At 46.8% G+C, this 13,159-nt stretch overlaps 1 protein-coding gene across 3 annotated transcripts; it reads left to right on the top strand.

The window, feature by feature from the left end:
- The first annotated feature begins 5,065 nt into the window (after window positions 1-5,065).
- Window positions 5,066-12,732, top strand: COPS7A (COP9 signalosome subunit 7A). 3 transcript variants are annotated; one of them, XM_016194276.2, is made up of 8 exons: window positions 5,066-5,206; window positions 5,668-5,864; window positions 8,180-8,255; window positions 9,102-9,190; window positions 10,554-10,756; window positions 11,709-11,814; window positions 11,946-12,097; window positions 12,245-12,732. In XM_016194276.2, the coding sequence occupies exons 2-8, from the start codon at window positions 5,703-5,705 to the stop codon at window positions 12,282-12,284; spliced, it is 828 nt and encodes a 275-aa protein (XP_016049762.1). In that variant the 5' UTR covers window positions 5,066-5,206; window positions 5,668-5,702; the 3' UTR covers window positions 12,285-12,732. The 3 variants fall into 3 exon arrangements, with proteins under 3 accessions (XP_016049762.1, XP_007537102.1, XP_016049763.1); XM_007537040.3 differs by having other exon boundaries at window positions 5,089-5,233; XM_016194277.2 differs by lacking the exon at window positions 5,066-5,206 and adding an exon at window positions 5,360-5,405.
- The last annotated feature ends 427 nt before the right edge of the window (window positions 12,733-13,159 follow it).

The following is a 13,159-nucleotide window of genomic DNA, read 5'->3' as shown; positions in this document are numbered from 1 at the left end:
TTAAAAAAAAAGAAAAGAAAAATTCATGTTAAGTGAAATAAGTCAGAAACAGAAGGATGAATATGGGATGATCTCACTCTCAGGCAGAAGTTGAAAAACAAGATCAGAAGAGCAAACACAAGTAGAACCTGAACTGGAATTGGCATATTGCACTAAAGTGAAATACTCTGGGGTGGGTGGGAGCTGTGAATACAGGTCCAAAAAGGATGACAGAGGACCTATTGGGGCTGTATTGTTATATGGAAAACTGGGGAATGTTATGCATGTACAAACTATTGTATTTATTGTTGAATGTAAAACATTAATTCCCCAATAAAAAATTTTAAAATAAATTAATAAAAATAAATAAATAAAAATTACATACATACACATATATCCTCCCTGAACCTCTGAGGTCCCAGGTTCAATCTCTGGCACCACTAAGCAGTGCTCTGGTTTTAAAATTATGATAATAAGTGGTCCGGGAGGTGGTGCAGTGGTTAAGGCACTAGACTCTCAAGCATGAGGTCCCGAGTTCAATCCCCGGTAGCACATGTACCAGAGTGCTGTCTGGTCCTTTCCCTCTCTCTCCTATCTTTCTCATAAATAAATAAATAAAATCTTTTTTTAAATTATGATAATAAATAATAGTAAAGTCTGCTCTTTTGTCACATTCATAGAGATCTTTCTTCCTATCATACATAAAATAGCAAACTTCTCCTGCTCTTCTACCTCTCTTCTTAGTTTTGTTTGCCTTCATAATATTTGTTACCTCCTGACCACGTATGTATCATGTATGAGATCTTATGCAGGAATGTCAATACTAAGAAAAGTTGGTATTCTGTCCGTTTCCCTAGTTAGGATGCCTGGCAGTAAGAGATGCTGGATACATACCTTTTGAATCAATGATAAATATTTTATTATGTGTCTGACTCCTTCACTGTTAGTCAGCCACTCTCTTTATTTCAGTGTCTTTTGTTTTCTATCTTTAGCATTAAAAAACACAGCACCCTATGGATCACAATAACAGGAAGTGCAAAAAAAAAGAGGTTTGCCTATAGATGCATGATAATAATAATTAATAATAATAGCACCTGGCACAGGGTCTCACACATAACTGCCACTTAGTAACAATAGAAGCAGGGAATGTTGCATCTTAGTTTTGCTTATATTTAATGAGCTACATACTCCCTTTGAAAACCTGTTTTTCTTCCCATTTTCCATTTTCATTCTCTTGTTTTCTTTCTCATATCTACTACTCCCTTTTCTGCTCTATTCTTTCTCTCTACTTGCCCTAATACCTCCTGCCCCCCCTTTTTTCCTACTAGTGTTATCTCTGGGACTCAATATCCTACTGCTCATGATAATCATTTTCCCCCTTTCTTTTCTCTAGGTAGAGGGTGGGAAACAGAGATAGAGAGGGAAGGAGGGAGAGAGAGGAAATACTCCATACCACTGCCCTGAAGCTTCCCCTCTATAGGTACTCCCATCTGGTTGCCTTGGACTTGACTTTTATGATCTTTAAAAACAACAGTGGTCTGGGAGGTGGCGCAGTAGATAAAGCACTGGACTCTCAAGAATGAGGTCCTGAGTTCAATCCCCGGCAGCACATATACCAGAGTGATGTCTGGTTCTTTCTCTCTTCTATCTTTGTCATGAATAAATAAATAAATTCTTAAAAAAAAGAAAACCAGCCACTGATCAGCTCTAACTTCTGGTGATGCAGAGAATTAAGCCTGGGACTTGGAAACCTCAGGCATGAATCTCTTTGCATAATCATTATGCTATCTACCCCTGCCTATTGCCTTGGACTTGAATGTGAATCCTAGCACACTGTCAGATGCACACTGTATTGGGTGGTGAGTTGTCTGCCAGTCCCTTTAATCTAGAGAGAGAGAGAGACCAGAGTACTACTCTGTGATTATTTTATTTTTATTATTTATTTTCCCATTGTCCTTTTTTTTTTTTTGATGATGCCATCATTGTTGGATAGGACAGAGAGGAGGGGAACAGAGAGAGAGGGGAAAAGAAAGATAGACACCGGCAGACCTGCTTCACCACCTGTGAAGCATCTCCCCTGCAGGTGGGGAGGCAGGAGCTCAAACAGATCCTTCTGTTAGTCCTTGTGCTTTGTGTCACCTGCGCTTAACCCGTTGCGCTACTGCCTAACCCCCTACTCTGTGATTTTATGTGGTTCTGGGATCCAACCTAGAGCTTCATGTATACAAGGCTTTACATCTGAACCACTGTCAGAACCAAATCCCACATTTTTAGTCCTTTTTCCGTCCTCTAAATCCTACATACTACTCATTCTCTTATTTTCTCCTTTCTCGCCCAGGCCCAGAAAATTAGAATCAGTATTGGCCTTAGAGATTTTATTGCCTAATTGCTCGTGCAGACACGAAAGATAAGATACCACAGGTGGCATAATTTGCTTAAAGGTCACAGCCAGTTTAAGGCTGACCAGGACCTTATCTAAGGCCACCACCTCTTTTCTCTCCTTTTCTCAATAATGCTGGAATTGAGCATATGTGAATTCAGATCTTTTCCACCATCTACAGTAGTTAATTTCCAACAAATTATTTAACTTCTGTGATCTTCAGTGTCCTCAAAGGCTAAGATATTGCTTTGTACCTCCAAAGGGTTGTTGTAAAGATTGAATAAAATGTTGAGCAAGGGTGGGGAAGATAGCATAATGATTATGCAAATCAACTCTCAGGCCTGAGGCTCCCAGGTCCCAGGTTCAATCCTTCACACCACCATAAACCAGAGCTGAACAGTACTCTGGGAAAAGGAAAAAAAAAAAAAAGTTGAGCAATATGGGCAGGGGTAGATAGCATAGTGATTATGCAAAAAGTCTTTCCTGCCTGAGGTTCCAAAGTCCCAGGTTCAATCCCCTGTACCACCATAAGCTGAACAGTGCTCTGGTAAAAAACAAAAAGTTGAGCAATAGAGGTTGAGGGACACACGGTAGAATGCACACTTTATAATACATGAGAATTTGGGTTTAAGAGCCCCACTACCACATGCAGCACCTACAAAGGAGAAACTTCATGAGCAGTGGAGAAATGTAATGTCATGTCATTTCTTCTCTCTCTGACTTTTTCTATCTCTCATCCTTGATTAAAGGGAAAAACAAAGATTTGTCCATTTGTTTACAAGAGAAAAGGACAAAACCAGGACATTACTCTGACATATGCTGTGCCAGATTGAACTCAGGACCTCATGCCATTGTATCACTCCCTGAGCTATGTATTTTCCCACTCCTTTTTTAAAAAATAATTTATTTATTCTCTTTTATTGCCCTTGTTTTATTGTTGTAGTTATTATTGTTGTTGTCCTTGTTGGATAGGATAGCGAGAAATGGAGAGAGGAGGGCAAGACAGAGAGGGAGAGAGAAAGACAGACACCTATAGACCTGCTTCACCGCCTGTGAAGCGACTACCCTGCAGGTGGGGAACCCGGGTTTCGAACTGCGATCCTTATGCCGGTCCTTGTGCTTTGCGCCACCTGCCCATAACCCGCTGCGCTATGCCCGACTCCAGGAAAACAGAGTTTCAAATTTTTGGCGCGCCAGACCCAGAATCAGCAAATGGCAAAAAGCTTCTGAGCTCTGATGTGCTGTAAGATTTCCCTTTTATAGATAAAGAGAAGTTGACAAAAAATGATTGATTATGCATAGAGGGACTAAGAGATGGGCAGAGGTCATAAAGGTCAAAGGCTGTCAGGACTTTTACAAACAGCAGAAGCTGGCTTTAAATCTGCCAGGGCTTTTACAAACACTAAGAGGAAGAGGGGGTTTGGTTTAGAATTTACGGGTGGCCTGGAAGAACCTGGTGCAGTTGATACTAATTTTAATATACCCTACTTCACTAGGAGAGGAGAGAAAGAACCAGACATCACTCTGGTACATGTGCTGCCTGGGGTTGAACTCAGGACCTCATGGTTGAGAATCCAATGCAGTCATTTTTTGTAGATTCATTATACTATCTCCCCAGCCCCCATAGTTTTTATTGTTTTCACTTTCCTCTCATCACTCCTCTTTTTTTTTTTTCTTCTTTTGCCTCCAGGGTTATTGCTGGGGCTCAGTGCCTGCACTATAAATCCACTGCTCTTGTAAGCCATTTTCCCCCCATTTTGTTGTCCTTGTTGTCATTGCTGTTGTTATTCGATAGATAGGACAGAGAGAAATTGAGAGAGGACAGGAAGGAAGAGAAGGGGAGAGAAAGACAGACATCTGCAGACCTGCTTTACTGCCTGGAAGCAACCCCCCTGCAGGTAAGGGAGCTGGGGGCTTGAACCCGGATCCTTACGCTGGTTGTGCGCTTAACCCGCTGCTCTACCGCTTGGCCCCCACTCCTACCACTTTTATGTTCCTCTGTTTGATCTCATTTCATTCCCCTGTGAAGTATCCGCAGATCTCAAGCAGACTAGAGATGAATAAAAAACCACCCTAGTTATGCCATGGACTAGTATCACAGCATTTATTGGCTGTCTTCTTCCAACAATAAAGGTTTTTTTTCTTTTTTTTTTTTAAACATTTTAAAATTATATTTATTTATTGGATAGAGACAGCCAGAAATTGAGAGGAAAAGGGAAATAGTGTGTGTGTGTTGGGGGAGTGACAGAGAGAAACCTGCAGCCCTGCTTCACCACTTGCAAAGCTTTACCCCTGCAGGTGGGGACCGGGGGCTTCAACCTGGGTCCTTGTGCATTGTAACATGTGCGCTCAACCAAGTGCGCCACCACCCGGCCCCCTTTTTTTTCTTTTTCTTTTTTTAAAAAAATATTTTATTTATTTTATTTTTGAGAGAGATGTAGAGAAAGACACAGAGAGGAACACCAGAGCACTGCACAGCTCTGGCTTATTGTGGGCTGGGGATTAAACCTGGGACTTCGGAACATCAGGCATGAAAGTCTCTTTGTATAACCACTACGCTATCTACCCCCGCCCCCAACAATAAAGTTTTATTGAAACATTTTTCACAAAGTCTGTCAGTCTTTCCTCCATAGCCAATCAAATCGTAGAGTGACGCTCGGTAGGCGGTGCGAATACGACCGGCTCCCAACCAGCCCTTGAGAGCGGAAGTGAGGCCGGAAGTCAGTCCTAGAGTTTAGTGGCCGTGGGGGGGCCTGGATCTAGGAGGTGGCAGGAAAAACCGGGAACAGCTGCCGGAGGTGACGGAGCTGTGGCCCCGCCCGGCGCGCTGGAAGAGGAAGCTTCCAGGTAGCTGCCCGCAGAGTCTGACCCGGGGTACGACGGGGCAGCCGCGGGAAACCCGCTGCCGCCTGCGGCCTCTTTAAGGGAGGGGGCGGGGCTACGTGGCCCGCGCAGGGGGCGAGGTCACGTGGTTGGGGGCCACCGATGGAGATTGAAGGAGAGTCGAGGTTGGGATAGACAGCTTGTGACTCCTCTTCCCCCCTGCGTACAGGGCCTGGGGGTTCAATGGGGTGCACTTGGTGGGGTCCAGGACCTGGCCCAGGGGAGGGGGGACGAGGGTGGGCGCTGCAAGCCTGTCTCGGCCACGCTTCCTTCCAAGTGGAGGATTTGAGAGTTCCTGGACTCATAGTTGCAGCTAAATCACCTCATCTCTGATTCCTCACACGCAGACACCCAGCCTCTCGCCCGGTCTGCCTGTCCTCCCTAGTGTTCGGAAACCTCCACCTTCACAACCGCTCTCCTTGCAGCTCCAGGCATCCTGACCCAGGCGCCCCCTGCAGCCATGAGCGCCGAGGTGAAGGTGACAGGGCAGAATCAGGAGCAGTTCCTGCTCCTGGCCAAGTCGGCCAAGGGGGCAGCGCTGGCCACACTCATCCATCAGGTGCTGGAGGCCCCTGGTGTCTACGTGTTTGGGGAACTGCTGGATATGCCTAATGTTAGAGAGGTGGGTTCCTGCCCTACTTCGTTTACAAGGAAGCTTGGGTGCTTGAGTGTCAATTTGAAACTGGGCGGGCAAAGCTCTTTTTGCAAGCCCACAATCATTCCAAGAGCAAAATGATAATGAGCAAAGAAGTTTAGACAGCTAAGTAAGCAAATTAGCCTCCTAGTTTTCCTATAGAAAACCCAGTAATTTTCATTTCTAAGGAAAAGAAGTCACGTGATTCCAGCCAGTCTCTACTAGTGTAATAGTTCTTAATAATCTCGTCACCTTGATAAGGTCACTCTTAATATAGGGTCTCAGTTTTCTCTAAGTGAAGGTGACACAGCTGGGAAAATAGCTTGACCTGTCAGAGTGGTGCTCTGCTTTTTCTTTGCCTCATGTGTAACTCGCTTCGATATAGTGAGTCTTTTGAAAAATGGAAGTGACGGGGCGGGCAGTAGTGCAGCGGCTTCAGCACACATGGCTCAAAGCACAAGACCCGCCTAAGGATGCGGGTTCCAGACCTTGGCTTCCTACCTGCAGGGATCCTTCACAAGCTGTGAGGCAGGTCTGCAGGTGTCTTTCTCTCACCCTCTCTTGTCTTTCCCTCCTCTCGATTTCTCTCTGGCCTATTCCATCCAACAATGACAACAATAATAATGACAACGATAAACAAAAAGGGCAACAAAGGAGAAAAATAGCCTCCAGGAGCAGTGGATTCGCTTGGTGTAGGCACTAATCTCCAGAGATAACCCTGGAGGCAAGCAAAAAAAAAAAAAGTGACACTACCCTGTTACTGTAGAAATCGGCTGAGACAATGGGAAAGTATGAAGTCTGGTACAAATAGAAGGAATGAGAATGTGAAATTGGCATGCCGTGTTCTCCCTACTTGCACCATATGTAAAGTCAGTTAAGTAAGAGAAGGTATCTTTTCCCCAGATAGATACAGCAAGATGTTAGAAGGAACTGGGTAGTGTGGGAGTAGACAGCATAATAGTTATGCAAAGAGACTTTCATGCTTGAGCCTCCAATGTCCCAGGTTCAATCCTTTGCACCACCATAAGCCAGAGGTGAGCAGTGCTGTGGCAGAGGGGGGAAAAACAAAAGGAGGGGCTGGGCAGTGACACACCCAATTGAGTACACACTTTGCCATGTGCAGGGACCCAAGTTCAAACTTCCCTATCCCCGGTCCCCGCCTGCAGTAGAGGGGGCGGTGCTTCCTGAGCAGTGAAACAGTGCTGCAGGTGTCTCTACCTTGCCACCTTTCTCAGTTTCTCTTTGTCATATCTAATAAAAAGGAAAAAATTCCCTCTGGGAGTGGTAGATTGGTTGTGTGGGCACCAAGCCCCAGTGATAACCCTAGTGTCGATTTAAAAAAAAAAATCTAGGAGCACAGCTGAGAGAACTGTTGACACAAAAGTGGATGGGCCACCAAGAGGTAGGACACCATCCCAAGTCTTGAGTTTCTATGACAGCAGCTATGAGTGGGCAAAGTCGGAGTTAAATTTCTGAGGCCCTGTGATAAAATGGATTCACCCATTTGGAATCACTCTGGTGTGCGAAAAATGTGACTGACTCCTCTCCCTACATTTCTCTGCAACAGAACATCGAGGTGAAAGAAAAGGAGGTATTTATTCGGTGTCTGTGTAGCACTCTGGTAGCCATCTGGGAATGTGAGAAAAGTACCAGACAGTGCTTGCACTTCTGAAATTTACCTCTCCATTACAGAGATAAGATGAATGGAGATATACAAGTTAAAGTCATGCATTTAACAAATATTGTTGAGCAAGCTGTTTTACTGAGAGAATGTTTATTGCATAGCTTTGCCTCCATACCTCAGTGGGATTCTAGAGCCTGAATCTATAAGCTCATTGAAAAGGAAGATACCTTTAGGTAGTAAGCTTTGGCAGGGTTTTATTCAGTGTCAGGGTGAGCTGAGAGATGAAAGCTGTCCCCCCACACACACCAGAGGCCACAAATCGCAGTACCTGCCTAAGCTGTGCAGCAGTCAGGGATGAGTGAGGCTGAAGCTGCACTGTGGCGATGGGGCCGGCAGCTGACCACCAGACAGGTTCAGATTCAGAGGCTGGAGCCACACAGTTTGCATTGTGCAGTGTGTGAATATGTCTAAGGCTGAATGCATTGAATGTGTTCAGCTTCACTTTTAGGCTAGGATTTGGAGGTGTCAGGGAACAGCATAGACGAAGATCTGGTGATGGAAAGGAATCCCTCCATGGGGAGGTGACTAGAGGCAGAGTTCTTCTAGGTGGTCTGGTGAGGCAGTGCGGGACGGGGGCCTTCCTCTCACAGACCCTTCTCTCTTCCCTTCCATCTCCCAGCTGGCTGAGAGTGACTTTGCCTCCACATTCCGGCTGCTCACAGTGTTCGCCTATGGGACGTATGCTGACTACTTAGGTAACCAGAGGGACAGAGATACTTGTGGCGTGGAGATGGGAGCAGGGCAGTTTCTGGGGAAAACTTACCTAGAAATTCCTGGGGAGTAGGGGTATAGCATAATGGTCATGCAAAGAGACTTTCATGCCTGAGGCTCTCAAGTCCCAGGTTCAATCCCCCACACCACCAGCAGTGCTCTGGTAAACAAAAAAAAAGAAAGAAATTTCCTGGGGCACCCTACTTAAATCTCCTAGGTATACAGGGTCGAGACCTGAATTGGCCTGGAAAATAAACAAATAAAAACAAAAAGGGGGAGCCGGGTGGTAGGTAGCACAGCGGGTTAAGCACGTGTATGGCTCAAAGCACAAGGACTGGCATAAGGATCCTGGTTTGAGCCACCAGCTCCCCACCTGTAGGGGAGTCACTTCACAAGCAGTGAAGCAGGTCTGCAGGTATCTGTCTTTCTCCCTCTCTATCGTCCCCTCCTCTCTCCATTTCTCTCTGTCCTATCCAACAGTGATGGCAACAATAATAACTACAACAATAAAACAACAAGGGCAACAAAAGGGAATAAATAAATAAATATATAAAAAATAGAAAAAAGAGGTCAGTGAGATGGCTTACCTGGGTGGTGAGATCACAATGATTTCTGTGCTCATGACCCAGGTTCCAGTCCAGCTGCTATAGCACTGGGAGAAGCTTCAGTGCTGTGGTGTCTCTTCCTCTCCCCCTCTGTCTCTTACTACCTGAAAAAGTCAGCTCAGAGCTGTGATGCTCTGGAGACAGCAGCAAAGTAAAGGTAGGAGCCTAGGACTTCCTACATACGCAGTGAAATCAGAATTCCCTCTCTTTGTCCTTTGTACCTAGCTGAAGCCCGGAACCTCCCCCCACTCACAGAGGCTCAGAAGAATAAGCTTCGGCACCTGTCAGTTGTCACCCTGGCTGCCAAAGTCAAGGTGAGTGGCAGTCCTGTCCCCTCCTGTCCTGTGCCAAAAAGCTCAGCACATCCTGTATATGTTTTTTTCTAAGGGAGGAGCATTCATATAGCCTCTGGCCACTACATTCCCTTCCCTACAGTTGTGTTGACTGGATTTATTTGCTTGTTTTTTGTTTTGTTTTGTTTTGTTTTTTTTATGAGAGCACTGCTCAGCTCTGGCTTATGATTTTTTGGAGATTGAACCTGGGAGCTCAGAGCCTCAGGTGTGAAAAGTCTCTGTGTGTCTCTGCCCCTCTCCTCTCCCCTCCCTTCCCTTCCCCTATCCTCTCCCCTCCTCTCTTCCAGGGTTATAGCCCTAGGCTTGGGGCTAGCACTACTGATCTACTGCTTCTGGCAGCTGTTTTTTTTCCCCATTTTATTGGATAGGACAGAGAGAAATTGAGAGAGGAGGGGGAGATAAGGAGAGAGGAGTTAGGGATACTGCACAATGGTTAATCAGTCTTTTGTGCCTGAGGCACCAAAGGTCCCAGGTTCAATCTGAGCACCTCCATAAGCCAGAGATGAGCAGTGCTCTGGTAAAAATTAATAAACAGAGAAAAAGATAAACACCTGCAGGTTTACTTCAATACTTGCGAAGTATTTCCCCTGCAGGTGGGGAGCAAAGGGCTAGAACTTGGATCCTGGGCAGGTGTAGATAGCATAATGGTTATGCAAACAGACTCTCATGCCTGAGGCTTCGAAGTCCCACATTCAGTCCCCTGCACCACCGTAAACCAGAGCTGATCAGTGCTCTGGTAAAAAAAAAAAAAAAAAAAAGAACTTGGATCCTTTTAGTACTGTGTGTTTAGTACTGTGTGCATTTAACTGGGTGTGCCACCGCCCAGCTCCTGGCATAAGAGTCTCTTTGCAGAACCATGATGCTGTCTGCTGGGCCCAGGCTTAGCATTTTTGTTAAGCATCCTTTCTCCCTTCCCATCTGTGCTTTCTCAGTTGTTACTTAGCTTTCTTGTCAATCTCGTGAAATCACTCAAATCCATCTGTCTGTTGTGAGGTGTCTTGAAAGAAGTGCTTCTCTGAAAGTCAAGGGAGTGTGACTGATGAAAGGGATTGACTCCAGACCTTTTTCCACCAGATCTTGACCCAGCCCCTAGTCACTTTCTCCCGGTGTGTGGGAGGTCTGGGTGGTGGTGGAAGTCTTGTATCGATGTTAAATTTGCCGTGGGTCTACCTGTACTTACTTTGCCTTGGAACTAGCCAGCCGTCTAGAAGAGGTGATTAAGGAGTAGGGGTGGACGGCAGGCAGATAAGTCAAGGCAGGGAGCAGCAGGGGCCCATCTCTGCTGAGGGCCCTGACAAGCCTAATCTGACCTCTCTGGCTGCAGTGTATCCCTTATGCAGTGCTGCTGGAGGCCCTGGCCCTTCGTAATGTGCGGCAGCTGGAGGACCTTGTCATTGAGGCCGTGTATGCCGATGTCCTCCGAGGCTCCCTGGACCAGCGCAACCAGCGGCTAGAGGTCGACTACAGCATTGGGCGGGACATCCAGCGCCAGGACCTCAGCGCCATTGCCCGGACCCTGCAGGAGTGGTGAGCCCCTGTCCTGGACCAGCTCTTCCTCACACACAAACAACCTCCCCCCCCCCCCAAGGAAGGGAGAGGTGATATGGAGAGAGAAAAAGTGCATGTAGGTATAGGGGGTGGGTTTGTTTGACTGGACTCCAGAGTTGGACCCAAGATGAAATAGGGGAAATCCTTGATCCTTCAAAGGCTTCCAAGAAAAGGAAGGAGTGAAGGAGGGCCTGGAGGGCAAGAGGCAACATCTAGTGTCCTGGGAATGGCAGCTGGGGGAAGGCAGTGGAGCATGGGGGTCTGGAGAGAATCCCAACTGGGAAAATGGTTACCTGCTTTTGGCTAGATTCAACCCCTTAGTCTGTAGCCTGCACTGGCCCCTGGACGTGGGCCTCTTCTGCTTTTTTCTCTCTCTCTCTCTCTCTCTCCTTTCTCCTCTCTCTCTTTCTTTTTTGTTAAGCCATTTTTCTTTTTTTTTTTTTTTTTTTAAGATTTTATTAATGAGGAAGATGGGAGGAGAGAGAAAGAACCAGACATCACTCTGGCACATGTGCTGCCGGGGATCGAACTCAGGACCTCATGCTTGAGAGTCCAAAGCTTTATTGCTGCGACACCTCCCGGACCACGATTTTTCTATATTTGGTTAATAGTGGTTTCCAAGATTGTAAGATTACAGGATACAGTTCCCCCACTATTTTCTGTGTCCCTCTCTAACCGGTGTGTGAATTAATACATTCCCCCATCCCCTTTAACATCTCTGACCCCATTTGTTTTAGTTCCCACTCTCATGTTGTCCATTATGACAAGCACACCCTCTTGCCCTTTGCCAGTGTCCTTCTGACTCCCAGGGAATCTTCTTGTAGATTGCTTCCTAGGGAACTGCCTGCTAGTTTTTCCTAGTCTGTTTCACGAGTCTGTTGTCACAACTGCCTTGACCAACGCTCCCCCCCAACACCACCCATTGTTGCAGGTGTGTTGGCTGTGAGGTGGTGCTGTCCGGCATTGAGGAGCAGGTGAGCCGAGCTAACCAGCACAAAGAGCAGCAGCTGGGTCTGAAGCAGCAGATTGAGAGTGAGGTGAGCCGTGCAGCCATGGGCTCCTCCCACCCAAGCCAGTGACACTGTGTGAGGGGGTTTGGACAAAGTGGGCAGAGATGGCGAGCTTCTGGCACCTTCACCGCTGTCCTCCACTCCTTTCATCCTGGTAGGTTGCCAACCTTAAAAAAACCATCAAAGTCACAACTGCCACGACTACAGCAGCCACATCGCAGGACCCCGAGCAACACTTGACTGAGCTGAGGGAGCCGGCCCCTGGCACCAACCAGCGCCAGCCCAGCAAGAAAGCCTCAAAGGGCAAGGGGTGAGCCAGGATGTCAGCAGCCCTGTGATTCGGGGTGCCCCCACTCTCCCTTCAGAGACCCAACTGCCCTCACTCCCCTTAAGATTTGCAGAGACAAAAGACTCCCCTATATCCTCTCTCTCTCTCTCTCTCTCTTCCCTTTGCCAGGCTCCGAGGGAGCGCCAAGATTTGGTCCAAGTCAAATTGAACAGACTGTTGTTTCCTCCTTGGTGATGTGGAATCGCTTCTGCCTGCCCACTCCTCAGGAGACCTCAGAGATCCTTCATGTGCCCCTGGCCAGCTGATAATCTTAGTTCAAGATGCTTCACCTCCCTCCTCTCCCTGCCCCATATCACCCAGATCACACCTTCTGTAGACAGGAAGCGAGTACAGGTCATGTCTTTGTTGGTATTTTTTGTTCTACGTGAGTTCTTATATGTTCTGTTATCCTCCTCCATCCCCTGCCATGCCTCCCACCCCCATTTTTTTTTTTTCCTTTAAAAGCCACCATATCTGCCCTATGAATGATTTGTCATTGAGCTGGTAGGGCTGCTACATCAGTGGCATAACACACAGGCAAGCCTGCCCCACTCCCCTGCCTGTCTGGTTAGCGCCCAGAGGGCTCCCTCCTTTATTCCCACCCAGGGGGGTTCTGGGAACAAATCTGCCATCATAGGCGTCACTGGGCACTTTCATACTAGAACCCCTGTCTCACTATACCTGCCCCACCTTATCCCACTTCAGTCCTGGGAATGCTGCTGTATCAGTCACCCCAGAGCCCAGGAAGGACAGCTGGTTCTTGAAGGGTAGAGAGATGAGTCTTTCCGGACCCTGGCTGTCTTGGAAAACCTGATGGCATTCCTGGCTAGATCTGGGGTGTGTGTGTGTGTGTGTGTGTGTGTGTGTGTGTTGGGGAATGGAAAAGGATACAGATTATATTAAAAAAAAAGTATACATATATCTATATAACATGGCACAGAAATAAATCTATGAGAAGTCTATCTATAAATATGCCCTGATCCACTCACTGGGTATTTTCTGTCTTGGCTGTTTCTGGATGAAAAGAAGGCTAATTCCTGAAAG

Source organism: Erinaceus europaeus, chromosome 4 (genome assembly GCF_950295315.1).
Source record: "Erinaceus europaeus chromosome 4, mEriEur2.1, whole genome shotgun sequence".
NCBI lineage: Eukaryota > Metazoa > Chordata > Mammalia > Eulipotyphla > Erinaceidae > Erinaceus > Erinaceus europaeus.
The sequence above is the reverse complement of the archived record's forward strand: the minus strand, read 5'-3'. Positions and strand labels throughout refer to the sequence as shown.

Coding starts and splice junctions, on each gene's coding strand:
- COPS7A (XM_016194276.2), top strand. CDS start 5,703: ATGAGCGCCGAGGTGAAGGTGACAGGGCAGAATCAGGAGCAGTTCCTG. Junction 10,757..11,708: donor GCCCGGACCCTGCAGGAGTG/GTGAGCCCCTGT, acceptor CCATTGTTGCAG/GTGTGTTGGCTGTGAGGTGG. Junction 11,815..11,945: donor AGCAGCAGATTGAGAGTGAG/GTGAGCCGTGCA, acceptor TCATCCTGGTAG/GTTGCCAACCTTAAAAAAAC.